Genomic DNA, 27,252 nt, shown 5'->3' with positions numbered 1-27,252 from the left:
GAATTAAAAATAAAAATGTGTTTGATTGAAATAACTTCATGCTTAAATGTGTTTAAATACGATTGTAGAAGTAAAATAATTAGAAAATAAGTTATAATTTTTTGTTTTCAAATTTGAAATAACTTCAAGTAAAATAAAACTAACAAATCTTAAAAGTAATTGAATATTAAGAGTAAAATAAAATAATTAATTTCATGTTAATATTTTTGAAATATAACAATTTACAACTTTACAAAAGCTTCGGAAGGAGAAAATAAATAATAATTTGAGAAAAAAAATGAAACATTTATGGCAAAAAGGAGAAAAATGAATAAATTTGAGCAATAATTTAATTGATGAAGAACAACATTCATTGAAATGAAAACCATGCTTTGATCACAACACATAAAACTACCACGGCGAATGCACTCTGTTTTTTCACTTTACCCCATTCATTCTCTCTAGCCTCCGGCACCGGCAAGTCGCCGTCGGCTGACATTCTAAAACCCTTTGAGTTTTTAGATCAAACTTTGCTATAAATGATTCGATAACGATTGCTTTACCCACAGATCTAATTCAGAACCGCAATCAATCGGGGGAAGATATCTCAATTGACTAATGGCTGCACAGAATCAGAGTCCGAATATGGATCAATTTGACGCCTATTTTCGGCGAGCTGATTTGGATCAGGATGGTCGGATCAGTGGCCCTGAGGCCGTTGCATTTCTCAAAGGCTCAAATTTGCCCCAACCAGTCCTCGCTCAGGTTATTTGATTTCTGCATTTCTTTCTTTTTCCCTCTCTATTACCTGCAGGTTATTCCTTAGCGCCAATGAGAAGAAATAGTATCCATTTGCTTTTCGTCATGCTACTAAGTTTTCATTTTTCTACAAAACTGGTCCTGTTTCAATATTCGCTTAATTTTTGTACTGTTTACATATCGATGTAGCATGAAGTTCATGTGATTGCAATGTACATCAATTCATTTTTCTTGCTCTATTTTTTTTGTAGTCCATTAGGTGTATTGGTTGGATTAGGAATTTGAGTTACGTGGGCTTAGTAGGAACTATGAAGATTTGGAATATTGAGTATCAGTTGATGTTCTAAACTTCAATCCCAAACTAGTGGTGTCAGCTGTATGAATTTTCTATGCCAATTCCGCTATGTTCGGGCACAATTCAGTCTCAGTTGAAATTTTTGTAAGGGAACTTAGAAATCATCCATAGTCTGTTTAATACTGTCTTCACTTAAACCAAGTGATGGATTCAATCTTAACCAGTAGCAGATTGCCCATGAATCTAGTTTTCCTCTCTATCTTTCAGAGAGGAGCCTATTTGCTGTCCATTTCTCTCTTTACCATGTGTTTCTCCTTCCCGGTTGTTCCAGTAACTGCAAGTTTTGGTTCTATGGTCGTTGTTGGCAATGATCATCATCACGAACACCTATACAGGAATTGAACAACCGGATTCAATCTTTTGAGATTTGTGCTTCAGATGTTGGTTCCCCATACATGATGTTGGATGCTTCGTTTTGTCGTTGCAATGCTAGCTGTTACTTTTTAAGATCATTTTAGCTGCAAATTTTGTTGCACTATTATAGTATATGTATTATGGGGTGGGTTGGGATGTCCCGTTATGGAATACATGGTTGTTTAGAAATAAGTAAGTTGGCAGTTATTATACTGAACCCCAGTTTTCAGGAGCTTCAGAATTAAAACATTATGAATGTGGGGTAATAGATACTGAAAAGTTTCCTGAAGTGGTGAGATGAAAATGTTTACATGAACTGACACAACCATATGCCCTAAGTTGCTCAGTCTCAGGTGCGGTTCTCCGATATCGGTGCACATTTGGAGGTCGGATCCTTCATGATCTAAATTTTAAAATTCGGGGGTATGAATCCAGGTAAGGATACGGAGCTGGATTCGATTAAAGATAATTCAAATATCTAAAATTAGAGTTATAAATGTGCGTAAATTTGGTGGACCATTTGGAAGGAAACAAATGCGCAAATTTTTTGGATCAAGTTTGAGTATTTTTTTTGGCAAGTAAACATTCTATTTACCAAGTAAGAGTTACAGATCATAAAAAATAGCAGCCTTGGACGATCAGCTGCAACACTTAAACGTCTAAATCCCTATATGGTATGCCTTTACTCAGGGATACATATTCAACTACTCTAGTCGTTTTTCTAGTTGCAGATACAAGGATCCTCGCCCATGAACATCCTGAATGATTTTCCTGATAATCTCTTTTGCATTCCATGTTTGTCCTTGGAACACTCAACAACTCCTCTCCTGCCACCCATGGTATACATTCCCAACAAGAGTCATATGATATATTTGAGCATTGATATTGTTACCTCTCATGTGTGCTATTGCCCAGTTCACCTCCTCCTGCCATTTCATACCGTGTTTCCTGATGCCCTGCCACACCAAGATTTTCATCCAAATAGCAGATTCGTAAGGGCACACAGAAACAGATGATCAATATTTCCCACAGCAGCTTGATCAATCAATGGACAAGTATTAGATTCAACACTTCCCCAATTTACTAGCCCGGCTTTGGTAAGTAGTCTTCCAGAGCCAAAACAAGATATATTTCCTCTTTGGAGCTCCATAATTAGACCATACGAGCTTCCTCCAGTCCACATTATTTGATTCTCCTCTCATTTTCTTGTATGTTGAACTAATAGAATAAGACCTCATGCTCAATACTTCATCTTCTTGTATGCCAGCCTCTGTGAAGTATACTTGTGCCTTTTAGATCCTTTGCACCATCCAAGAGGCTTGTTTAGGCTGCGTCCCCATTTATTGCACTGTTGCCCATAGTACGTGTGAATCCATACTACCCAGATTTTATCTTTTTTCTGGCAAACAGCCCATAAAAGATTGCACAATGCAGCTTATTCCATGTATAAACATCTAGGAAATCCAAACCCCCTGCTAATTTAGGATAACACGATATATCCCAAGCAATCAAAGTTTTTTTTTGAGACATCAACACTGCCGGTCCACAAAAATCTTCTACTTAAGGACTCTATCACTTATATAATCTTTTTGGGAAGGGCAAAATTTGAGACCAATAGATTTGTATAGCAAGTAAGACACTCTTGATGAGTTGAGTCCTTCCAGTGTATTATAAGAATCTAGAGGACCAATTAGTGATCCTTCCTGGCATTTTATCAATGAGAGGTTTACATTGGACAACAGAGGGTCTTAGTACTGAGAGTTACCCCAAGATATCTGAAAGGTAGCTCTCCTTTAAGTAAATTAAGTTCAGCCTATATCTGAACCTGTATATCACCAGGTACTCCACCAAAATATATGAAGATTTTGTTCATATTAGCTATCAATTTTGATTATTTGGAGAACTCCTGGAAGCAGGCAAATAATTGCATTATAGAGTCTTTATCACCCATACAGAAAAGTAGTAAATCATCGGCAAAACTAAGCTGCACAATTTTTTTTTTCATTTGGGATGAAACTGGAATCCTACTTGACTTTGTACAGTCTTCATATGTTTAGTGAGATACTCCATAACAAGCACAAATAGGAAAGGAGATCGCTGATGTATTGAACCCAGGAACTAGTTAGTAAAATATATTGGAGCTACTTTTTGATGAAGAGGAAAAAGAGAAGAAAATAGTTTTATGGTTCAGCCTGTGCTTGATGAACCATGCCTTTATATTCCAGCAGGTGATGTATTAATTAGCTTTATAATAAATATGCTGCTTGCCAAAAGTCAGGTATAGATATGAAGTTCAACACAGTCAAGATGGGGAAGAAGTAGTTTATGTAGTCTCCGTGACTTCTGTTAGATAACTGGAGCTATTGATCTCCTATTATTTTCTTAATAGTTAATACTAAAATTCACATTTCTTTTCCATTATGTAGATTTGGACATATGCTGATCAAAGTCGTACTGGCTACCTTAGTCGCCAAGAATTTTACAATGCTCTCAAGCTTGTTACGGTAGCACAAAAACGAGAGTTGACTCCAGAAATAGTGAAGGCTGCACTATTCACTCCAGCTTCAGCCAAAATTCCTGCTCCCCAAATAAACCTTGCAGTCATACCAGGTCCTCAACCAACTAATAAGGTTGGTTCTACAGTTCCTCCAGTTGGTGGTGCTACTCCAACAGCAACTCAAACTTTCGGCGTTAGGGGTCCACAAGGCTTACCAGCTCAGCAAAGTTATGTGGGGCCTCCTAGGCCCTCAAATCCTAGCCCTGGTTTCCAATCTCAACCAAATGTTTCCGGACAAGGAATGCTAGTTGGAAGTACTATTGCAGCTTCTCGCCCTCCCAGTTCCACTGATTTGTTTGCTGGTCAGAATGGTCGCTCACAAGCAGGTGCCAATTCCCAAGCTCCTAATTCAAGTGGCAGTTCTAGAAGTCAGGATGCATTTGGTCTGGCTGTATCAACACCTTCTGCACAACAAACACAACAAGCAACCATGTCATCAGTGCAACCAAATCTATCAAAATCAAATAATGCAACTTTGTCGCATGGCAACCTGCTTGAAGCCAAGATGCCTAAAGCTGTTTCAGTCGCAGGAAATGGATTTCCATCCGATTCACTCTTTGGAGATGTTTTTTCAGTTGCCTCAGTTCAACCAAATCAAAGCTCCACACCAACTATATCTTCAGCTAGCAGCTTAGCAGTTTCATCAGCCACAGACCGAGCATCTACAGGTGCCCAACCTACTGTGAAGGCTAACTCAGTTAATTTGCAGACTACACTTCCTCAGCAGCTGGTACACCAGCATCAGCAAGCTCATTTGACTGTGAGGCCGAACCAACAGGTCCCAGTGCAGAGTTCTGCTGGAAATCCTAGTGCAGGTAGAAATTCTCTTCCTGGTCAACCTCAGCTTCCGTGGCCAAGGATTACACAGTCTGATTATCAGAAGTATAGCAAAGTATTTATGGCAGTGGACACAGATAGGGATGGAAAAATTACTGGCGCAGAGGCACGGAGCTTGTTTCTAAGTTGGAAGCTGCCCCGAGGTGCGATTTTTTCTGTTTCTGATTTAGCTTTGAGATTCCATGTACCTTCTGTTAGCACCTTCTTGTTACTAAGAGTAAGCACTTAGGCTTGCTATACACATCTTGAACTTGTTTCTTGAATTCAAAATGCCAGCTTAAATGAATACAAGATACACTTATTAGGTGTCAAAAATATTACTCAAAAAATGTTTAAGCTGAAAGAATACACTAGTTATTAACTTAACTCTTTGAGTATTCTTTTTAAAAAAAATGTTTGTTTATCTATTTTATATTTCTTACAGTAACACTATACTTCTAACACATCTCTCAAAGTCAAGGTTATGGAAATTAACTTGAGTTTGCTTGTTTAGATGAAGTTATTGATTCCATTCATGGCATCAAGAAGATGCAAAGTGGTTACAAAAGAGTGAGCACTTAGTATGTTATCTCTAGTACGCTAGCAAAATCTAAAAATCTATTAGGGGAATCCATTGGGGACAAAAAGCCAAACTATATAAAATACAAAAGACTTTTAGCTTTGAGCATACATTGTCTAGCTGAGAGGCCATCAAAACATATATATATTTTTTGAATAAGTAACATTTGTGTTATAACTCAGCACTTAGGTAGTGCTAAACCCCTTTACAACAAGTCAAAGTATATCAATATATCAAAGGACTCCCAATCCTAGCATGAGTCTAACACATCTAGGATATTTTCTGCATCTACAGGGGAGTTCCTTGTACACCAAAAACACAAAAGCAAAATACAATCTGTTTTGATTTTCTGTACTGTTCTGCTCCTGTCTTCGAAACACCTAGCATTTCTCTCCTTCCAGATGGTCCACCATATACAAGATGGTATGGTTCTCTAGAAGCTCCTGTTTTTTGCTCCCTTCCCAGCTTCTTCCCACCTAGATAGAGTGTCAACAATCTTGCTAGGCATTGTCCATTGTATGCCTCTGAGTAATGAAAATATTCCATAGTTGGTCAGTGATTCTACAATGCAAAAACAAATGAACCACTGTCTCAGCTGCCTCACCACATAAACAACAGTGTGTGACTAAGATAATGTTCCTCTTTCTTAGGTTTTCATGTGTCAAGACAGCTTCTTTTGCTAGCATCCATGAGAAACATGCCACCTCCAAAGGTGCTTTGGTTCTCCAAATTTGTTTCCATGGCCATATGGAGTTCTGTGCCACTGTAGAGTTGAGAAGTTTGTACCCTGAACTTACTTTGTATACCCCTTTGTTGTGCCCATTCCACCATAGTCTGTCCACCCTATTCTTCAGACCTTGAAAAGCTTCAAGGATTTTGAAGAACTCGATCACTTTAGGAATTTCCCAATCATTCAAGTTTCTTCTAAAATTTAAGTCCCAGCCTTGGAACGCCCACATGTCAGCTATTGTTCTGTCCTGATGGATAGCTAAATCAAACGGATCAGGTGACTTCTCTGCAAGACTCCAATTACCTAACCACCTATCTTTCCAGAAGATGGTTTTGTTACCATCACCTACACTAATGGTAGTGTGGATACGTAAAATAGTCCACCAGTTTCTGATAGATCTCTAAACAGTGACACCATAAGGACTGTTTGCTTCTTCAGTCATCCACCCATCCAATTCTCCATACTTTGCTGTAATCACCTTTTTCAATAGAGAGTGTGTCTCATGGGCATATCTCCATAACCACTTCAATTTCAAAGCTTTACTTTGGTTCTTCAGATTTTTGATACCAAGGCCCCCCTGTTTCTTGTTTGAAATTAGTTCTTTCCACTTGACTAAGTGATAACCTTTCTTGTTATTATTTCCTTGCCAAAAGAAGCTTCTCATGATTGCACTACCCCTGCTGTGATGGGGAAAAGGGTAAGCATCTGTCCTTCCAAAACATCTTCTACATCTTCCATTCAGATGGTCCATAAGATGGAAGCTGTATCTTCTTTCAAATCTTTTTGATGGTGCTGTCAATTTTCTAGTGGCTATAGCATTCAAAAACTTTCCTGATACTGTTTGGCATTACCCATCTTAGCTCAAAAAGGGTGAGGAACATGTACATATGTCTGTGGCAGCCAGGGCACTGCAGAAACAGATGGCTATGAGTTTTTGCTTCTCTGTTACACATCTGGCAAAGACGTCCTGTGTTAGACAGGCTTCATGCATTGCTGTCCAGCTAAAACAAAAAAATTTGGGTGGAAGTTTGACCTTCCAGATTAGCTTCCAAGGCCAGGTGCAGTGATAACATTCAGGTCCATTACAATCTAGTAGGCTGCCTTCAATCTGTACTTTCGTCCATCAGTGCCCCACCTAAACTGGTCTGGTGCAATGTCATTTCCTATGAACCCATTGAGAGGTTGTAAGAGTTCGAGAAAATCCTCTATTTCCCAATCTTGCAAGTTCCTTCTGTAAGTTAGATAAACTAATTTCCATTTCTACATATGTTGCACTGTTGCATCTGACTCCCAAGCTATTTGAAACAAAGCAGGGAAATCACCCTTTTTGAGTGGTGTTTCCGAGCCATCTGTCCTTCCAAAACTTGATATGCTGACCATTTCCAACAATGAGATGATGATTCCGTGAGAATTTATCCAAAGCCTGCTTATGCACTTTGAAACTACTACTCCACGTGGGCAAATTGCTTGTTTAGTACTCCAGTGTCTGGCCTTCGTGCTTTTCCCTAACCACTTCCTTCCAAAGACTTTGGTCCTGTTGTGTATATCTCCACAACCATTTCGTTAGAAGATATCTATTGTGCTTGGCCTGATGCTTGATGCCCAGCCACCTTGGTGTACTTTGGCAGTATCATATTATCTCATTTGACTAAATGGAATTTGTGCTCAGTGCAAGAAGTTCCTCTTGATTTGATCCAGTTTCTCCAAAGTCTTGCTTGACAGGGGAAATACTGACATGGAGTTGGTTGGAATGCTGCCAAGCACACTGATTATTAAGGTTAATTTACTATCCATTGAGAGATATTGCATTTGCCAGGATGCAAGCTTCTTCTCAAACTCTTCTAACACTCCACTCCATGTGGATGATGATTTAAGTTTATCCTCAAGTGGGAGGCCTTGGTAGGTGGTGGAAAGATCCAATACTACAGCCTAGGATCTCTTTAGTTCCTCCATATTGTTCACCGCATTAATAGGATACATAACACTTTTGAACATGTTAATGTGAAGACCTGATAGAGCTTCAAAATAAACAGAGCTAGATTCAAAAAGAGTACTTGATTCCTGTCTGCCCCACAGAAAATCAGAGTGTCAATTGCATAAAGCAGTTGAGAGATGTTCACTGGATTAACTCTTCCCACATCAAAACCACTTATCCATTGGATATGCTTGGCCTTGTCTGGCATTCTGCTCCCGTCCATTGCTAAAATAAAGAGCAAAGGAGAGTGGATCTTTCTGCCTTAATCTTCTTTGAGGTGAGGAAAAATCAATTGGACTTCTATTGATGAGAATGGTATATTTCACAGTTGAAATATTGAACTTGATCCATTTAATCCATCTATGACCAAGTTCCATTTGTCTGTGTATGGAAATGAGATAGGACTAGTTCAATTGGTCAAAAGCTTTCTCTACATCCAATATGCATAATATACCAGTACCCCCTTGTTTTAACTGCCAGTCTAGTACTTTATTTGCAATAGAGATGCATCTGTGATTTGTCTTCCTTTAATAAAGGCGTTCTGGTTATATGACACTAGCTTCTCCATAACTTCTTCTATCTTTCTGGCAAAACCTTCGCTATAATTTTGTAAACACTTCCAATAGTCTGCTTGGATTCTTAGAAAATGTAGGTTCTGGGAGACACTTTCTTTCATGTGACTTTAGGTCTAACTTATCCTCCTTTTAACATCTTCATTTACCATAATTTCACACCTACCAACCGGTCTATCTGAAGGTCGGTGCATGATATGACCAAACCATCTCAAGTGACCTTCTCTCTTTTTGTCCTGAATGTATACTACTTGCACCTTCTAGAAATGTACTTTTAATCTCATCTAATCTTGCATGATCGTACATCCATTTTAACATCCACATCTCTACGGCACTCATTTTGTGAATGTGTTGGACAACACCAAAAATAGGCATGTTGCAGTCTCAACAACAACAACATACCCAGTGTAATCCCATGAGTGGGGTTTGGGGAGGGTAGAGTGTACGTAGACCTTACCCCTACCTTGGAAGGCAGAGAGGCTGTTCCATAGATCCCGCATTGCAGTATCAACGTTTAATGCAATTAGGCTTCTTGTCACTTGGTTGACCATTGAATGTGAGATTGGTGCCACTAGAACGGTCACTGAAAGGAGAAATAAAATGTAAAACAGAGAAACCTTTGGCGGGGGCCACAACACATGGTTGCCTCGCTTGTTCGTGCAAGTCACTTAAGTCTGCCAAAATCGTAGAGGTATTAGTATGTGAGAAAATAAGAGAAGATGATATATATCTATATATGTGTGTGTGTGAGTCTCTCTCTCTCTCTCTATATATATATATATATATCAGTTATCTCCTAAAGTACTGGACACTTCCTGTGAACTTTTTATTATCTTATTGAATAACTTAAACCAACTATGTTGTCAGTTAATCGTAATTCTTTATTTTTGTTATAAAAAATATTGGACATCCCCTAGCTTTCAGTATTCGAATTCAAAAATTCTAACACTGGCAACTTACTTCTATTAGAAGTGATCTTATGCCGAAAAATATCACTATCTAAAAAAAGGGGCAACCCCGTGCGCTAAGCATCGCAATTCATGCAGGATACGAGGAAGAGATATACCCCTAAGCGGTGTGATTTAGGCAGCCAACCTGATGCAAAGTAGGATATTTAGTTGATCATAGTTACACTCTATGAATGGCGATATTCAAATATACGGGAGACTTTTTACAACCAATGATCAACACTTCACACAACTGGATCTCAACAAATCTTGATACTCATAAATCATAATGAAGAGGATTACTCACTATTTTACTTGTGATGAGATCAAAATTATGTATACTTAATACTTTATTAGTTGAAATAATGTACTTGAATAATTCGTATAGAAAAAAAGTTTATGTACTTGAAGAGTGTTACGAACACTTTTTAAGGGGTTGAAAGCACTTTTGTGTATACAAGAGAATCACCTATGGCATTTGAGGTAGCATGGATGTTTTTTGATGTTATTTGTGGAGAATCATGCATGCCTTTGTCTAGAATGCATATATATAATGTACTATTATAATACAGATTCCCCATTATGTTTAAAGATTGTAGTAAAAAGACATTCTACTGTGGTAAATGTAATGTCCTCTTATAGGACATGTCTTCTCTGGGGGATTGAGTCTGTTGTCATCTGCAAATTGGTTTTGCAAGAAGTTGGCTTGCTATAAAGAATTTTAAGATCATAATAGTAGTACTCTGATCAGATTTTACATATTGGACACGGGGAAGAGTTCCTAATCATATTTTTCTAGAACAAAAGAAAACAATTGTTTTACTTTGTATATAGAGTTGGTTCTGTAGACACTGCATAGTTACTTGTTATAAGTTTGAAGCAACTACAAGTTGTTGACTTATCACTGGTTTATTTATAGACAACCTGGCGTAATTCACACGGTTGAGCACCTTACCGTGGGCGATTTGAAAATAAGCTGGAAATGAATTGCGAATAAATGTGGGGCTTGAGGATAACAACCTTGATAAAGAACCTTGATCTTAAGTTACTACAGATTCGGACCTTGTATGCAATTCAAGTGACTAACAATCTGAAACTTACTGCAACTACCGTAATTACTTCTATTACCATAAAAAACACGTATGAAATATAATTTATGATAATAAGATAGCTGTCCAGAGAGTATAAACGGGCACATTATGGAATTCACCAACCACATTTCTTCTTTGAACAGAGACGTTTCATAGTTAGAGTTATGACTTTAGGCTTCTAAAGACAACAGTTTTCATTCAACAGCTTGTAGCTTTTGTAACAAATACTGACAATGATGGTTAATAGTAGTCATAGAGCATACAGTATCGATAAAGAAAGAGAATAGAGTTAGTGGTAGAGAATATCATTCTCACTTCTCTGAGAATTGTGGCTACAATTGATCTGAAGCATCGTATCTGCTTTGGCATAATGCTAAGCTCTTGGTCACTTGGTGCTTTGAGACATTGTTTGTACAACTGACTTAAGAGTGTGATAGCATATCTCTTACTCTTTTGAGAATCTTCCCTATAATTATCTTAGATTATCTTGTTTTCTATCTTAAAGTCAAGCTGGTATTTATTTGGACCTATGAGACATTAATGCAGTTTGTTTTTGGTTTCCCAGAGGTCTTAAAACAGGTGTGGGATTTATCAGATCAAGATAATGACAGCATGCTTTCTTTGAGGGAATTCTGCATTGCACTCTACCTGATGGAGCGACACAGGGAAGGTCGCTCTCTCCCTTCAGTCCTTCCAGCTAATCTTATCTTTGACGAGTCACCGGTGCCTGCTTCTGGCCAGCCTACAGGATCTCATGGTGCGACAACTTGGAGAGAGTCACCAGGTATGTTTCACCCTTTTTATACTAAGCACGTACATGCCTTGGACATGGCTTGTGAGCCAGTCATGTACACATGCATATGCAAGATTTATTCATTAACTAACATATTACTTTGGCCTTCTCACTTTATATATAGTTACAGATGATATATTCATTTTGGTTTAGATTATTATTAATTTACTAAAATTTGAATAACTAATATGAGTAAATATACTGTGATCTTTATCATTATTACTAGGAGAGAAACTAGTTTGGGGCTAAAATTCCTGATTGAATGGGGAGTTTGTTCTCAGTTTTGTGGCAGTGTAGTTATATTTATCTTTTTTCTCTACCATTAGTTTTAGGCCTCATCTAGTGCTGGGAAAATGGATAAAAAATGCAAGTATCCTGTCCAACTTGCCCAATTAAAAATGAGTGGAATTTGGATAAGTGATTATGAAAACACGGATAAAAAATGTTTTCAATTTTCTCATGTTTGGAAACATTTTCTTTTGGAAAATAAGTTCTTTAAAAATGAGGAAAATGACTTCCCTAATGGAACTAAGGAAAAGAAGTTCCACAAATGGCATTACACATTAATTATCTCTTCCCCATCCTCCAGCACACTCCAGCCCACCCACCCCCCACCTTACCCCCCCCCCTACCCCCTACCTACAACACCTATAGTGTTTGTCTAAACTAGATACAAATGTTTTTGGAACAATATTTTTAGCTTATATACCAAACACTAGATATTAAATAAGAAAATTACTTATTTTCCAAAATAACATTTTCCGTGAGAACATTTTCCGTCATACACACCCTCTATCTGTATGACCCCCTAGTAAAATGGATAAACCATGGTTGACAAATGGATAACAAGCAGTGGAAATTGATGATCCAGGATGCTGCAGTTGCAGTTCCCATGATTCAGGAATGAATAAGAATTGAGGACCTCTCTTCTTAGAAAATTGCTGTAGTATTAGGGAAGCTTCTAACTGGAGCGTGCATCATAGGCATAATATATATGAAGGTGCTATTAAAATCTAGCACGACAGTTATTGCCTTTGGTTGTTCATGAGAGACTGTTAACCCCGACTTGTCAATTGGAGCCTAATACAAAATGATACCTCATCAGATCTTTTCCTGTTGTACATAGGAGTCAAATATATGTGTATGCATCCTCAAGAGAAGGAACCTTGCCCTGATATAATTGTACTCTTAGTTCAAACCAGCCAGAAAATCATAGATTTTTTTTTTATTCGATCAATTGTTCAAAGGGAATTGCATCATCAATATGATTACGTTATGTGGCTGAGAAACATTTCATTAACGGTAAAAGGGGAATTTAAAGTTAAATTGTTTCTAATTATAGTAAGGGGACATTCTTTTTGGGACGGACTAAAAAGGAAAGAGTGCCACATAAAATGACGGATGGAGTATATCTTTATATCCCATGAAAAGAAGTATCTGTACAAGTGACTGCTAACTAATTAAGGGAAGACGACGAATTACAATAAAATGAAATATTAAAGTCCTATAATTACGTTAGGAAATGGAATGGTAAAGTTTCGTAAAATCATGCTAATTAATTAACACAATTAGGGGTCGTTTGGTAGAGTGTATAAGAATAATGCAAAATAGAGTGCATTAGTAGTGTTTGCATTAGTTATGTAAGCATTATTTCTTATACATTGTTTGGTTTGATGTATTAGAAATAACAAATCTTGCATGATTTCTATTAAAAAATATATGTTTATAAATATACCCTTCACACTTTAATTTATTTGTACATTCCCTTTGCAATAAAGTTTTTGCTAAAACATCAAAAAAATAATGATTTGCTAAAATATCATTAACTCTTCTTTCTTTTTTTTCCCCAAAAATAATATTAGATAGTTGTACTATTGTGTCAAATATTTTTGTGAAAAGTTGATTTGATGAAATAATATTGAAATTAGATTTTTTTTAAAAAAAAATACTTAAGAGGTCATTAAGCCTATAAAACACCAAATAATTAAAAGACACGGAAAAGCAAATTTAAAATAAAAACAGAAACTTTGACAACAAAGAAAATGAGTAGTTTTTTTTAATCTAATGCAAGTGTTAAAATGTTGTGTATTATTAATACCTAGAATTCCTTGGTATTAGTAATACACAACTTAATACACAATAGAGTGTATAACTAATGCTTGCCTTAGTTATACATGGCATGGAAAAATGTGCCAAACAAGGTACTATTAATACACACACCTAATACATGCATATATAATCTAATACACTCTACCAAACGACCCCTTAGAGATAAAAGGATAGAAGTTCACCAAAGGAAGGAGGATTTGAAGGGATTTTAATGCGCATTTAGGAGTTGCCATAGTCTTAGAGTTTGTAGGAGCAAGATAATTCTATGTTTTCATTTTTTATTAACAAAATTGATCCTAAAAGGTACAAGTACCCGATATGGAATGCTAATTTTTTTTTTTTGGGAGTTTGACTAATAAACTCTCTTCTTTGATCTAATGTGGTTTAAACTTATGCAAGAAATATTATTTTTGTGATTTTGAATTTTACATTTTGTTAATATAAACCTTCCATTGAGCACATGATGAGCACATTATGAGATTTTATATTCCTTACATTTTTTGTTCATATCAACTTATTTAAGTATATTATGAGCACACATGTATTCGTGTTTGCTGTTAGTGTACTATATCATGTGGATGGAATCAAGCAAAAAGTTTATGGTGACAATTTTGTTTGTACTAGAGAAATGCTCTGTCATTTGTTAAAGAGAACTTAGTAGATGAATATCTAAAGAGAAAGCAGTAGGTGAATGTGGTAGATGACTTTTTTTAAAATAGAAACTGGCCATATTCTTTAAGTGAGGTAAGAATTTCAGATCAATCTCTATGTTATTAAGTTTGAGAAGGAAGGTAAACATTAAATAATATTTTCAGATTCCCTTTGCATGGTGAAAAATTGATATTACAATTAAAAGGCATCAAAAGAGTGAGCTAACTAATATGTCAATCACCAAGGCCTTCGGTATTTCTTATGCAGTATCTATATCAAGAATCTCACTTGCGACTTCCAACTTTTCACTGATGTGTTAGTCTCATCATTTTTTGCTCCCCAGGTTTCCAGCAAACACAGGGGCCAAGTGGTGCACGACAAGCTGCTTTTGGTGCTCCAAGGAGGCCTCCACGTCCAGTACCCATTCCCCAACTCGATGAAGCTGTGCAGCCTAGTAAAGAGAAACCTAAAGTTCCAGTATTGGAGAAGCATCTGATTGACCAACTTAGCACAGAGGAACAGGATTCATTGAACACGAAATTCCAGGAAGCTACTGATGCAGAAAAGAAGGTCGACTATACATGTTCTTTCAAATTCAGTTACCAGTTTTAAAAAAAGTTCTTTCAAATGTTTTCTTTCCCAAGAATACTCACCTTTATTTGTCTGAAACCCACTTTCTTCTCTTCTTTCCCAAGAATACTGCCTGAATTATGAATAGAACCAGTGAGAGAAACAATATTTAGGATGGATGTTTTTCACTAGGTAATAGAGTCGTGGTCATTTTGTCGAATCTTGTATCAAATGTCTACTTATTGACATGTATAACTGTAATGTACACAGATGTGGTATGATGTAGTTTTTGCCTTGAAATAAATATATAGCGGACATGATTCACATATGAACATCATATTTGGGTAAATCTTCCAAGAGATTGTCTGGTGTCTTCCATTCTTTTGTTTCGAGATTTGTTTGTATTTACCTTTTATTTTTGCATCTGATGTATCGGAAGGCCATCAAGTAATTCTGATTAGAAACTTAAGAATAGAAAGATTGTTTATTGGTGGAGCAACACTGTGACTTTGCTGAGCAAAGCATTTATACTTGCTTCAGATTGTGAAAAATATATATGCTACTGGCATGGTGTATGGTCCATCATAATTTCATAAGCAGAACTTTTTAGATACTTCTCACATGGTCATGATACATGGACTTTGTGGAATTGCAAATCTACTTTGATGCTATGAAGACATTGGTTATAATCTTTACCAGTTATTATCTTCTCTGCTATTAAGGATTAATGATGATCTTCATTTTTGACTTATAAGTAGTTGATTTTATTTGATGCTTAAGATTCCAATTTTATTTGTCAGTTAGAGCTTGATTTATTGGTGAGTACTTGTAAAAGCCATTAATAATTGACATTTTTTCCTTCTATCTGATATGCTATAATGTTAATCGCAGGTCATGGAACTGGAGAAGGAAATTTTAGAGGCCAAAGAAAAGAATCAGTTCTACCATGCAAAGATGCAGGAAATAGTGAGTACTTTGATCATTACATACCTAAAGTCCTCTTGTTTTATTTAGATATCTCTCAATCTCTTGAACCTGGAATATAAATCCAGTAATTAGCCCCTCTACTCCATGCTTTGGGGGATAGATTAGGTGTTTTTCCCATGGTTGAATTTCCTGCTTATGTACTACAGATTGTGTAACTTGTTATCTCATTACTGACCAAAATAAGCGACAGACAAGAAGCTACATAGCAACCAATTTTTGTCTGTTTTAGCAATAATTCGGTTCCTATCTTTTGATGACTTTGCATGTAAGCTTGGGTTCTTGGTAAAGTTTGCGCTAAACTTAGCTCAAACATAGATCACTGCTTGTATCTTTTGTCTCTCTTGTGCAATGTTCTTAGGACGTGAATAAAACATGATCTGAGAGTTGGAGCTTTTCACCATTCTGTTTTTCATGTCAAGATGTTTTTTCGCTGTGTTATGGCATCATCTTCAAAAATCAAGTACATGTTACTAGTCTAGTTGTTTGTGAAATTTTTAAGGTAATTTTTTGTTATATTGATTGATAGTGGCATCTATGCCTGATTCAGAACCAGCAGCAATTATTATTATAGACTTGTTTTGGCATTGGTCTTGCTGCTCTTGCATAATTTTATCGATAAATTTAACTATGCTTTTTGAATAAGGTTCTTGATACTTGTTCTGCGCAAAAAGGAAAAAAAATGGAATTGTTAGGAGGGGGAGAAGTAGAGGGAAAAGGAAGGAATCAGAGAAATGGACCGAAATTTCAGTGGCTGAAATGATCGTCATGTGTCGGAATCCCATACGTGGTTTGATCTGGTCTACTTATGTGATAAAATATTTCATAAGTCTGTCTAACCATATTTTTGCTGGGTATATTATAGTCAACATTGAGATGGAGGAAACTAGGAATACTTTACACATTTCTTCTATGATGGTACGAGGCCTTTTAGTGCTTAAGCGCCTAGCATTTATAGTACTTTAAAGCTGGGATTGCATGTTCTGAGTTTGCATTTTCCTCATTTTTGCTAGGAGAGCAATATCATCCAATAGATGGAGATGGTTGTGTTTACTGGGTGTATAGTGTTGCTAAGCATTGAAACTGTAGTGATTGTAATGCTCCCTCATATTTTTATTAATTTACTTTATTTTAAAGTTGTGTTAGAACTTTCATACTTCTCAAGTTAAGATATGCGAGTCCAATGCTCAATCAGTGAATCACTTATTGAACACGAAACAGAATTTGAGGTTAGGAAATGAATTTGAAAGTGCATGGAAAATAACTTTACATACCTTTTTTATGCGAATGAATGAACTAATTCATGGTGAACCCAAGGAAAGTGTAATGAAGTTCCAATACAATACATTATACATTTAAACGAAAAATAAACAAAAAATTTAGAAAATGCAGTCTTAAAAGAGGGGGAGAGGCAGAGACAAAATATCCAAGTAAGAAGTCATTTGGCACATAACTCAGAAGCATAGCATCAGGCTAGTGGACAGCAAAACGACGGATGGACTGGCAGTATCTGTTACTTTTTTTTCTTTGAACTTATCACTGGTGAAATATAATGGCATGCTGTTCTAGCAACAGGAACCTTCAAATACTAAATAGTTGTGGGTGATGAGCGGGCCCTTTCCTAGTTGTCTAGTGCTAGATTGAGATGAATTTTGCAAAGAAAAATGGAAACAGCAAGAGAAGCTGGGTCAAATGTGACTAGACTAGATCTGGCCAAATATAGAATTATGACCCATAAGATGCAGCGTGATCTTGGATTAAGAGTGCAGGTCACAGTTTGATAAGAAATGAACATAGGGCCTAAATCAATCCCAAATGCTAGCTCATGAGGTGAGGATTGCCAAAAACTTCAAGGGAACAAATCACTACATCCCATGCTGATGTGGGACTCTAACACTCCCCTAACACGCAAAGCTGAACATTTGGAGCGTGGACAATATAATAGCATGAGGGTGTAGCATAGGGTAAACCAAATTTAGGATGAAATGTGACTCTGATACCATGATAAGAAATGGACTTAGGGAATAACTCAATCCCAAATGCTAACTTATAAGATGAGGATTGATCAAGACCATTTAAGTACCACATCCTACACCGATGTAGGACTCTAACACCACTATTTCTACTTGTCTCCTTAACTATTCTTGAATTTTGAGTCTGAAATTCACTTACCATGTGGATCTTTTATCATTCATTTCATACAACAGCTTGATGTGGTTCCATGTCATTCAGGTGGCGTGACTTAACAGATTTTGTCCTGTGGCCTACTGAGTTCTGAGTAATTAGTGATTGTATATTTATATGCTCTAGGGTATCATGTCATACATTCATTCATAGCCTTGGTCTAGAGTTATTCTTCCTGAAGCTGTGAATTTCTGTTCAGTAACTGGTTGGTGGGTTTCCTTGCTGGCATGTTCAGTAATGGATATCTGAAGTGGAAGCACATCACTAAAACTGTCATTTTGTGTTGGTCTTTTTCACCAGATTCTATACAAAAGCCGATGCGATAATAGACTAAATGAGATAAGTGCAAGAACTTCTGCTGATAAAAGAGAGGTAAAACTTATTTTAGCATAACAAATTTTAATATGTCCATTGATTTTGTGGTGTAATAAAATTGACAATTTTACAGGTCGAATTACTGGCTAAAAAATATGAAGAGAAATACAAGCAGGCTGGAGATGTTGCTTCTGAATTGACAATTGAGGAGGCCACGTTTCGGGATATTCAAGTACTACTGTGGCTCTTTCTAGCCCACTGCATTGATACTAACTCTTATGTTCTACTAGCGTCTAATAAATGTTGCAAATCTAGTAGAGCTTTTGTTGTGATAGTGTTCTGCTGAAACCTTTGCAGGAGAAAAAAATGGAGCTGTATAGAACAATTGTCAAAATGGATCAAGATGGTAAAACTGATGGTATCCAGGTAGTATGTTTTTTCCACTATTAGATTCGCTGAAGATATCTAGAATTTATCTAAATCCAGTCTCTGGTTTTTGTAGGACCGCGCTAATCAGATTCAGGGCGACCTCGAGGGGCTAGTGAAAACTTTGAATGAACGCTGCAAGACTTATGGGCTACGGGCCAAACCAACTACTCTGCTTGAGCTTCCATTTGGTACTGGCGCTTGTATTTTTGTTGTTTTGCAATTATATGTGCTTTTATTGTTATTTGTCTGTACTTTATCCTTGATATCATAAAATCCAGATCAAAAGCATTGGTGTATATTTATTTCTATCATTTCCTGTTATTTTTGGTTCTGAGTTGACCCCATATGAATCATTGTTATTACCGACAATTTTTTTGTTCTACTGGGCTGTTTTTTTTCTCTTTAAAGTGTCATTTATGTTTGTTAATGTTGGCCTTTCTTTTGGCACCTTAGTTCAGTGTAGTACTTAAGTAGAGTTATCTTGCTGGCTGCATTAGCATCTGTTCCAGTTCTGTAGTTTTCTAATCTTGTTGTTATATAGATAAAATAGCACCAATTGATCATATGAGGATGTAATCTGTGGCACGTATACTAAAGAGGAGTATATGCGTATTATAATTTTTCTAATGAGAGTTGCGACCTATTCCTTTATATTTATATCTTGTGTATCTGGTCATGAGTTGGGACTAATTCTGATGTTCAAGAGATGTGTGTGTTCATCTAATGGTCAGGACGTCGGTGAAAAAAAGGGGATAGCATGCCATTTTGATGACTCTTGTATTTCTTACCTGAGCTCTTTGGTTTGTAATTGCTTTACTTTTTTGATGTTTCTGACATTAGTAATAATTTCAAAGGTTGGCAACCTGGCATCCAAGAGGGGGCAGCAGACTGGGATGGAGAGTGGGATAAATTTGATGATGAAGGTATGTTGTAAGATATATATTTAATAAAAGACGGATATCTCCCTGAAAAGAAGGTGATCCAGCCCCACCTTCCAGTACAGCTACTTTGTTACGATCAAAGTTCCTCCAGAGACCACCTGATCACTTCTGTCATTTTTAGATAAAAAAACTTAACCTTCATGGTGTCTTCAGAGATGAGTAGATGACCGAATCAACTTTTTCTCCTCCCTAAACTTTGAGCAATTCTATTATTAACTTTTTTCAAGTTTTTAATAAATTTTAACTCATTGCATTGTTGAATAATCTCCGCAGAATTCACATTTGTGAAAGAGCTCAATCTTGACGTACAAAATGTCATTGCCCCTCCTAAACCAAAATCTTCACTGGTTCGGGAGAAAGCATCTTCTTTGAATGACCATGATACTGGAAAATCATCTGCTGATGCTGGCACTGATGCAAAGTCAGAGAAGTTGCCAAGCCCTGTAAAAACCAGAGTGATGAGTGATGTGGAGACTACCCATACAGCAAGAAGTTCAACTAATAGTCCAACCAGGAGTAATGCAGTTGAGAGTCCAACAAAGGAATTTGAAGAATCACTGAATAGGAAGGACGGTACTTTTGATGGTTCTCCCCATGCTGCCCAAAGGTAATGTGGTTGTTTTCGTCCTTTTTTGGTGTTAATCTACAGTGGTGTTATGCCTTTAAATAATGAAAGATATTTTCTGTTATACAATTGTATTCTTTGATGAATTCAGTTTCTCTCAAGTGTTAAAGTTTCTAGAAATCTGAACTTCTGTATTACTAGTGCAGTGAACACTGGGGAGCTGAATCTGCGTTCTCTGGGGACAAAAGTTTTGATGAATCTGGTTGGGGTACATTTGATACAGACCTTGATGCAGATGCTGCATGGAATATCAATTCTGCTGCTAAGGTAAATGGATACATCTTCATTTTAGTTACCAAAAAAAAAAAAAAGGAAGAAGAAGAGGCAATTGGATACATTTACATGTTCATTTATTCACTTTTTCGATTACTATGCTATAGGAAAAGAATTGTCAGAGTCCAACATTAATGGCTCTTTGACCTATAACCTTAAGTGTCCCTTTGCCTGAATTTTTTTTTGAGGGGTGGGTGGTGGGGGGGTCACTGCATCTTCTGGTGCATTTTGGTCTAGGCAATGTGTACTCATCTGTGATATGTTTGGAATAATTTGTTTCTCATTGGCTCAGTGGAAGGAGTGCTTCATATTTGCTTCTTTTCTGTGGTTTTGCAGGAATCTCGTGATGAGAAGCACAAGGAAACTTCTCTATTTGACGATGACGACTGGGGCCTGAGGCCCATAAAAACGGGATCTGCAAATTCCAGCAACTCGCTCCCTAAGCAAGCCCCATTTTTTGATTCTGTTCCTAGCACCCCTAGTAATAATACTGGGTTTAGTTACTCCGAGAACCAGTTCCCAAAGCAAAGCCCATTCTTTGATTCTGTTCCAAGCACACCAAGTAACAACTCTGGATTCCCACAGGGGGACAGCTTGTTCTCTAGACCAAGTCCCTTCTTTGATTCTGTTCCCAGCACACCGGCCTATAACGCAGGTGGCTCGCCAGTTGCTGACAATATGTTCCAGAAAAGAAGTCCATTTTCCTTTGCGGACTCGGTTCCAGGCACACCTATGTTTAGCTCTACCAACTCACCTCGAAGATCTAATGAATTCTCTGAAGATCACTTGAGCAGCCTTTCCAGATATGATTCATTCAACATGCAAGATGGCGGCCTCTTCGGTAGTCGTGAATTTTCAAGATTTGATTCCATGCGCAGCACCAGAGACTCTGAGTATGATAATGGTTCATTCCAGCAACGTGACTCCTTTGCTCGGTTTGATTCATTCCGCAGCACAGCAGACTCTGATTATAATTTTGGAGCCTTTCCAGCTCGCGAGTCACTATCAAGGTTTGATTCCATCCGTAGCAGCAGGGACTCAAATTATGGTCATGGTTTCCCATCTTTTGATGATGCTGATCCATTTGGGTCTCATGATCCCTTTAAGACATCTGCGGAGAATCAGACACCGAAGAGAGATTCTGATAATTGGAAAGCATTTTAAGATGGTAATGGATTTCCTTACTCCGGATGCAATCTCTTTTTCTTTTCTTTTTTCCCTCCATTTAAATCTATTTTTGGCCAGGTTTTTAGGTTGTAGGGATAGTAAATTGGTTGTGATTAGATAGTTTTTCTGTGTGGCATGAGATAGCATTATGATAAGTTGTACTCCCTAATATTATTTCATTAGTTTTTTTTTTTTAAAGCCAGGGGGTTTATTTTGACCTTTTCCTTTCTTGCATTAATTCTTCGAACGTCCAGGTGAACAGATCTTATGTTGTGTTCACCCATACCCATATTCAATGTATAAAAACTTGTTCATTTTTGTTTTACTGCTATTTCAGAGATAATCTAGTCGAGAGTGATTTCTTCTCACTTGACTGCCAGAGTGCCAGTTATTATGATAATAGTTGATTGAGGAATGTAGTAGGATCAAATAAACCACATGTATTCATTTCACATAATTTGGCATTCAAATGGTTTTTGACTGTTGTAATATGATTATGTTAGCCGAGGGTCTTTTGAAAATAACCTTTCTAGCTGGTAAGGTTTGCGTACATTCTACCCTCTTCAAATTCGATTTTACTCTTAGTATGTTGTTATATGAGAATGTCGATTGCCTATCACAACCTTGTCTTTCATTCAAACTTGTAACTGGTTCAAGAAACTTACAGAGACTGATCTTATTATATATACACAATTTTAACTATTTTTTCCTGCATATGCAACGAGTTTTATTGAACCCACGATTTGTCTCTGCTGACCTAATGACATGACAAAAGTAAATATGTCCTTGGGAGTAAGTTGAACTCAACCTTAGCCAGAGAGTACGCGATATATGTCTAAGGATTCAATTATTGTAACGCGAAGCAAGTAGCCAACTTCATGCTTTGACTCCAAAAGTCTCCGACATGGAAGAGTAAGTTCCATAGACTGCAAGAACTGCACCCATTAAAACAAGTGCAGCATCAACAGCCAAACCATGCCAGCTTAGTTCTTTGTTGAACACAATTAAGTGAAACAGAGCAGGCAACACAATGCCAAGAACAATGCACACACTACTCCCAACTAGTGACAAGAAATCAGCAAAATTTGGCACCATCAATCCCACTAAAGTAACTGCCAAAACCATAATCCATCTCGGCCAAAAAGAGTATCTTCCTTCACAAAATCTTCTTTCCATCACTTCATAAACAGGGTTCATCATAAGTGGGAAAGATAAAAACAGATTTATGCATAGTCCAATCTGTACTACGGTGCTTAACAATCCTCTCCCAAGATTAGTAGTGATTATATCTTTTGTATCTTCACCAAAGGCAAAATAACCCAATACTCCAAAAGAAGCATACATCAAAGTAATGAAAACCATAGACAAACCCAAAATTTTCCCAAATTTGTCCTTGTCTTTCATCTCTGCTTCTAAAGGTAAAACCATTCCAACACCTTCAAAAGCATAGATAGATACACCAAGGCCATAGAAGAAAAAACTAAACCCACCAAATGCTTCAAGAACTGGTCTATTCTTGAGAAAAATCAACACATCCTCAACTATAACAACTCCCATAGCACCCAAATCAACAACATCAGCAAATATACTCAAAGGGGCTAAATGGGTGAGTGTAGGAATTGAATTCAACCCCAACTGAAATGGGAAACAACTCCAAATATACACCTTTTTAGGTGACAAACCCAAGATTTTGGGATTTGAATAATTGAACAAGTGTTCTAAAGTATTGGCTATAAAAATCAAGTAACTGATGCAAAATCCAGCTTGGGAAAGAACAATCATAGCATCAACAGTACATCTACCTATTGATCCACAAACAGCATATCCCAAATCACCAAAAGATGAAATCTTGATCACTTTGTAATGGGATTCAAGCTTACGCCTCGAATAGATCAGAAGCATCATACAATAGTAAGTAAGAAAGGATACTGATAAAAGCATTAAAGAACCCATAAACCATCCTGTTTTCTTGAAACTATAAGGAAGGCCAAGAACTCCAGCTCCAACTACTGCTATAAAAACATTAGCAAAAGTTTTGGAAGATGAAGAAAGGTGTTGGGTGTTTGCTAAAAGTGGTGTATCTTCTCTTGGGATTCGCAGAACATGGGAAGATGAACTTGCTCTATTTTTACCAAACCCCATTGAACCAAATGAAAATCAAGAATCCAATTTTAAGTGCCAAAAAACAGAAAAGATCAAAACTTTATTGATTTTAACTACTCAATAATCGATTTGCAGATGAAATGGTAGTGTTAGAAAATGTTTGACAGTTAGAAAATGGTGTGTAGTGGAGTTGAGAGGGAGTTTTAACGATGAGAAAATGGCTGCAGAGAGAAAATTGCAGAAGACCAGATTTGTTAACTGAAAAATCTGTACAAGTTTTTTTCTTGTCCAAAAGAAATCGTATCACTTTGATGAAAACAGGACAGATGGTCGGTTGTAAGAGGTTGTTTCAAGGGTTTAAGTGTTTTATAAAAAAAGGATTTAATTTTTTTTGTGTGCTAATAGAGTTTTAGTTAGTTGGGTTTAGGCGGAGTTGGAAACCAAAATAAGCCACAAAAATATAAAAGTAATCAAAATAAGTCACTATTTTAGTAAGTAACTAAAATAAGCTTAGTGGAAGAAAAAGTTCCACTATATCTTATAATTTAAACGTTTTTCGTTAGTTTCATAACGTTTATTTTTAATATATAACGAAACTTTTTCTTACACTTTATAAAGTGGAGTTTTTTCTTCCACTTTACAAAGTGGAACTTTTTATTCCATTTTATAAAGTGAAACTTTTTGTTCCACTTTATAAAGTGGAACTTTTTATTACACTTTACAAGAAAAATATTTTTCACGTCTTGAATAAACTTTTTCAGTGTTGTCATATAAATTATATTAATTTGATATGTCATTAAAACGGAAAAAAATATTTCATTATGTATTTTTATTATTTTATTCTGAAAAATCTATTTAAGGACGTTTATACAATGTCGATAGCACCTACAACATAAAGTCTTCAATATTTGTTCATTTCAATCTAAAAAAAATATCTTCTACACCAAAAGTTAAAGTTTCAATTTATTGGGATGGCGAAATTATACATGACGGAAATACCATTTATTATAATTGTCCTCACAAACACAATGTTAAATATCCAATAAATGTCCGCCTGAGAAGAGTAAGTTGAATCATGTAAATAGCATGATTCCTCAGCTGAAGCATTTTTTAAACACCCACAATGGCATAGCATCGAAAGAGTGACCGGAACTTGTCCCTGACCAACTCGTAAGTAGCATCCCGCTACTGGTCGAGCAAATTTCTTTCTGTTCGACGACACAATGCCTCACCTGCCCTCTGCTACACATCTCTTTCGTTCTCCCTAGACCCACGGAAAATGGAACAATTGGATTTTGGACTCGCCCCTGGCTACGTGTCCTTTGGACCCTTCGCCCGCCCGCCACCAGTGGAAGCAAGCTAGTGGTCTATCACCTCGGTTGGGGAGAAAAGCTTTTTTGTTGTCGGAAAATCCCTCTCCGCTTTATTAAACTCTTCTCTGAGGCGAGAGCTCACTCAATTCCTTTTAAAACTTTCGCAAAGCTCTCGCCTAAACCAGTGCAAGGTGGTATTCCCAAGGAAGCTAGCATAGCAATAGGGAATCCTTCTCGGGCAGGGAAGAGAACGAAAATGGACCGCAGAGGGTAGTCGTGGTTGATTTTGATTCGAGGATCTTACGCGGCGCAGCGAACTCTTCTATTGTGTTGCATTTTCTCTGGCGGACCCCCCCCCCCCCCCCCCGGGTCCATCGTACTGGAGCGATTCGAGAAGAACGATTAGGCGCATATTCTATCCTTTCTACATTCATAAATTTATTTCATCAATTTATAAATGAATGGGTATAAACAGTACGATTATAATTTGATTATAGCCGGAAAATACCCTACTTCATTTTTATCACATGGACAAGTAAAATTTTGGAGAGTGAATTATATATAATGACGAATCGTTGACCGACTTTTTAAGGGTTCCAAATTACTATATAGATCAAATCAAGTCAACAATACTTGGAATCTATGTTAGGAAGGAGCCTAAGATTAGTCAACAACGTTCTCCTTTATCAGTCGATGTTCATCCCTAATTAGAAAATCATAATAGCATTGATGAATTTCCGATAACTCAATCTACTGATTTTCCTAAAATGACTCATTATCAAAATACTCTTACCGGCCGATATGATTTTGATTTAAACAAAGGCGATACCGAAGAGAATAACTCAAGGGCACTGGCTACTCCATCAACTCCATTTCGTTGCGTAAGTGAGGATGCCAGTCATCATAGTCTGAACTTGAAATCTTTCGTAGTCTCATCTCGTCGATTGGCATTCCGATCCTGGTCATTCATAGATAGTCGGCGACTATCAATGTTAGTGATCGGTAATGCTCAATTATTATATTTCAATTATTGTTTGTTGATTTTGTCAATTATTTATTAATTTATATTATTTATTATTCTTATTATTATATATAGTTTGTAGCGGTTTACCTCAGCAAGATAGGGATATTGCTCCAAGTTATGGACTAAATAATTATTTTGGTTAATCCTCACACTTTGAAATGACGAAAAATGTTGGGACATCCTCAAATTTTCATGTCTCGCCTACTTTTGACGCAGATGATTATCGCTATGTCTAACACTTATTTTTTTAAGTGAATTTTTAATGCAGATGACCATTTTCAAAGTGATTTTTTTTTGGGAAGCCATGAAAAGAAAAAGGAGAAAAGGTGAAGTTGAAGATGAAAAGGTAACTTTTCATAAAGTAGAAGATTTTCTTCCACTTTATAAAGTGGAAGAAAAAGTTTCGTTATATATTAAAAATAAACGTTATGATAGTTACAGAAAACGTTTAGAAAATTGGATATAGTGAAACTTTTTATTCCACTAAGCTTATTTTAGTTACTGACTAAAATAGTGGCTTATTTTAGTTACTTTTATATTTTTGTGGCTTATTTTGGTTCCCAACTCATTTAGGCGTCTCATTCGTTAGTATTGAGAAAATATTACAAATAATAAAATAACTGTAAAGCATATGATTCATACTAAATATTTTTCTAAGAAGTTTACAACAACAAGAACAGAAATCAGAATATTGTTGCCACATCAATCCTTTTCATTATTTAGATAAATGAAAATTGTCATCTTTATTCTTCAGAATGGTTGCTATTTTTGCATTTGTTTTTGTCCTCTTCAATATCAGTCACTTAATTTCTGTGTTTGGACAAAATTGTCAGTCCATCTGTCTCAATTTATGTGATACTTTTTATTTTTTGAGAGTCAAACACATGAATTTACGCGTGGAGTCTACAAATTTATATATTTGTTACGTAAAAAGTAGTATAGTTAACAATTCAAAATGTTTAAAAGATGTATAAAAATCTTACAATTAGAAATAGATTTGTTTGAATTTTAAAAACTGAAAAGTGCCACCTAAAATGGGACGTAGAGAGTATTTCA

The 27,252-nt window shown here is 36.5% G+C and overlaps 2 protein-coding genes across 2 annotated transcripts; one reads left to right on the top strand and one right to left on the bottom strand.

The window, feature by feature from the left end:
- The first annotated feature begins 237 nt into the window (after positions 1-237).
- LOC101253573 (uncharacterized calcium-binding protein C800.10c-like) lies at positions 238-22,081 on the top strand. Its single transcript, XM_010316594.4, has 13 exons — positions 238-744; positions 3,874-4,984; positions 11,281-11,499; positions 14,612-14,838; positions 15,730-15,804; positions 18,307-18,378; positions 18,455-18,553; positions 18,679-18,747; positions 18,824-18,938; positions 19,605-19,673; positions 19,965-20,298; positions 20,463-20,583; positions 20,926-22,081. The coding sequence occupies exons 1-13, from the start codon at positions 598-600 to the stop codon at positions 21,751-21,753; spliced, it is 3,486 nt and encodes a 1,161-aa protein (XP_010314896.2). The 5' UTR covers positions 238-597; the 3' UTR covers positions 21,754-22,081.
- On the bottom strand, positions 21,940-24,182 carry LOC101253878 (amino acid transporter AVT3C). Its single transcript, XM_004253195.5, has one exon. The coding sequence runs from the start codon at positions 23,896-23,898 to the stop codon at positions 22,633-22,635; it is 1,266 nt and encodes a 421-aa protein (XP_004253243.2). The 5' UTR covers positions 23,899-24,182; the 3' UTR covers positions 21,940-22,632.
- Positions 24,183-27,252: the final 3,070 nt, after the last annotated feature.

This window comes from Solanum lycopersicum, chromosome 2 (assembly GCF_036512215.1).
Source record: "Solanum lycopersicum chromosome 2, SLM_r2.1".
NCBI lineage: Eukaryota > Viridiplantae > Streptophyta > Magnoliopsida > Solanales > Solanaceae > Solanum > Solanum lycopersicum.
The sequence above is the reverse complement of the archived record's forward strand: the minus strand, read 5'-3'. Positions and strand labels throughout refer to the sequence as shown.

What these genes read in the sequence shown, in the direction of transcription:
- LOC101253573 (XM_010316594.4), top strand. Translation starts at nt 598, where the DNA reads ATGGCTGCACAGAATCAGAGTCCGAATATGGATCAATTTGACGCCTAT. An exon ending in ATGCAAAGATGCAGGAAATA is followed by an intron (nt 15,805 to 18,306) that starts GTGAGTACTTTG and finishes CTTTTTCACCAG; the next exon opens with ATTCTATACAAAAGCCGATG. An exon ending in GGATAAATTTGATGATGAAG is followed by an intron (nt 19,674 to 19,964) that starts GTATGTTGTAAG and finishes TAATCTCCGCAG; the next exon opens with AATTCACATTTGTGAAAGAG.
- LOC101253878 (XM_004253195.5), bottom strand. Translation starts at nt 23,898, where the DNA reads ATGGGGTTTGGTAAAAATAGAGCAAGTTCATCTTCCCATGTTCTGCGA.